We start from the raw sequence: 1,555 nt of genomic DNA on the forward strand, positions 1-1,555 counted from the left end.
GCTCTCCATCTTCATGCCCTCTGCCAGCGACACCTGGTACTTGACGCTGTCCTTGTCCTCCCCCCGGGCTCCGCCAGCCCCCGCAGAGGACGAGGCTGGGGAAGCGGCCCCGGTGGTGCTGGGGTCAGGAGACACTTCTTTGGGGGGCGGGGGGGGAAAACCAAAGAGGTGCGAGCCAGAGTGGGCTGGGGCGGGGGTGAGAGAGGACACAGAGCTGCCACTGCCTCCCCCGCCCCCGCCCCCGGCCCCTGGGTACACAGAGAGTGGGCCAGGGCCCCCGGTGGAGGGGTGCAGCGGCGTCTTGGAGAAGGGGCCAACGGTCCAGGGGTTGTGGTGGTGGGCAGCTGCAGAAAGGGCTGCCTTGCCCCCGTCCAGCCAGGGCAGACCGGGGCTGTGCAGCAGGTGAGGACGGCACACCTGGCCTCCCGTCAGGCGGGCTGCGGGCAGGGAGAGGTGGGAACGGTCAGCACCACAGCGACCAGCAGGGCCCAACACAAGCAACACAGCCCTGACTGGGAATGCAGCTCCACTGAAGGGCAAGTGGCCAGGAGGCACCCCCGGGACTGGCCCGAAGTTCTAGGCCTGCTCTGTGTCCTAGCCCCCCGCCCCAAGAGGCAACTGCCCCTCCCGCCCCCTAGCTCGGCTGCCTCGCTGCCGGGTCTTGCGGATCGACAACGCGGGCCCGCGCGTGGGCCGGGTTGGCGTAGTAGGGATTGCCCTGCGAGTCGAGGTGGTTGAAGAAGACGTCCACCTCGTCCGGAGGCAGCAGCTGCGCGGGTTCCATGTAGCTGTGCGCCAGCCCGGGCGGGTGCGAGTCGGGGTGCTGCGCGTTCAGCACGGCTGGGTGGGCCATCCAGCGGGCCTGCTCAGGCGCCACCTCCATGGCCGGCGGCTGGGGGGCCGGCGGAGGCTGCGGCGGCCCTGTGGGACGAAGGGCAGTGAGGGGCGCCACCAGCCCTTGTCACCCTCGCCCCCTCCCAACGCGTCCCCGCGGCACCGCGCCCCAGCCAGCCTGCCATAGACCAGACCCGAAAGGGTGGCGGGGAGAGTGCAGTCACGTACACTCACGTGGGGACCCACGACCCCAGCGCCGTTCGCCGACACACGGGGTCACACGCGGGGACGGGCCGTCACATGGTGACCCCAACAAGCGCACAGAGTGGTTCCCAGGGAGGTACTTGCGCTAAGCGTCCCGCTCGCCGCACACGACGCAGCCCAAAAGTTGGAGACGGACGCCCAGAACCCGCTGGGCACATGGGCCCCGCGAGAGCACACCGCACTTGGTGCACACTGGCCTCGACCCCCCAGATGCAGCCCAGGGCTGAGAGGGAGCCCCTGAGCGCACTCCTCCGCGGCGCGGCACGGACCTGCCCCCAAGTCGCGCCGAAGCAGCCACAGGCAGCCTGGCCCGGGCCGCAGGGACCGCTCAGAGCTGGAAGGGCCCGGACTCCCAGTCGCTCTCGCACCCCAAACTTACACACGCAGCGCTGCGGGGAGGGGAAGGACGCGGCAGAGAGTTGGGGAGCACTGGCGGGAGCTCAGGGGGCCCCGGCCG

At 70.8% G+C, this 1,555-nt stretch overlaps 1 protein-coding gene across 1 annotated transcript in view; it reads right to left on the bottom strand.

The window, feature by feature from the left end:
• Positions 1-1,555, bottom strand: part of GATA2 (GATA binding protein 2) — a 6,728-nt gene extending 5,173 nt beyond the window's left edge. The window contains 3 exon segments of the mRNA XM_027768811.1: positions 2-529; positions 666-921; positions 1,478-1,555. Coding sequence (XP_027624612.1) covers positions 2-529; positions 666-883 — 746 coding nt within the window. The 5' untranslated portion in view covers positions 884-921; positions 1,478-1,555.

The sequence above is a fragment of the Tupaia chinensis genome, unplaced genomic scaffold (genome assembly GCF_000334495.1).
Source record: "Tupaia chinensis unplaced genomic scaffold, TupChi_1.0 Scaffold147500_2, whole genome shotgun sequence".
NCBI lineage: Eukaryota > Metazoa > Chordata > Mammalia > Scandentia > Tupaiidae > Tupaia > Tupaia belangeri.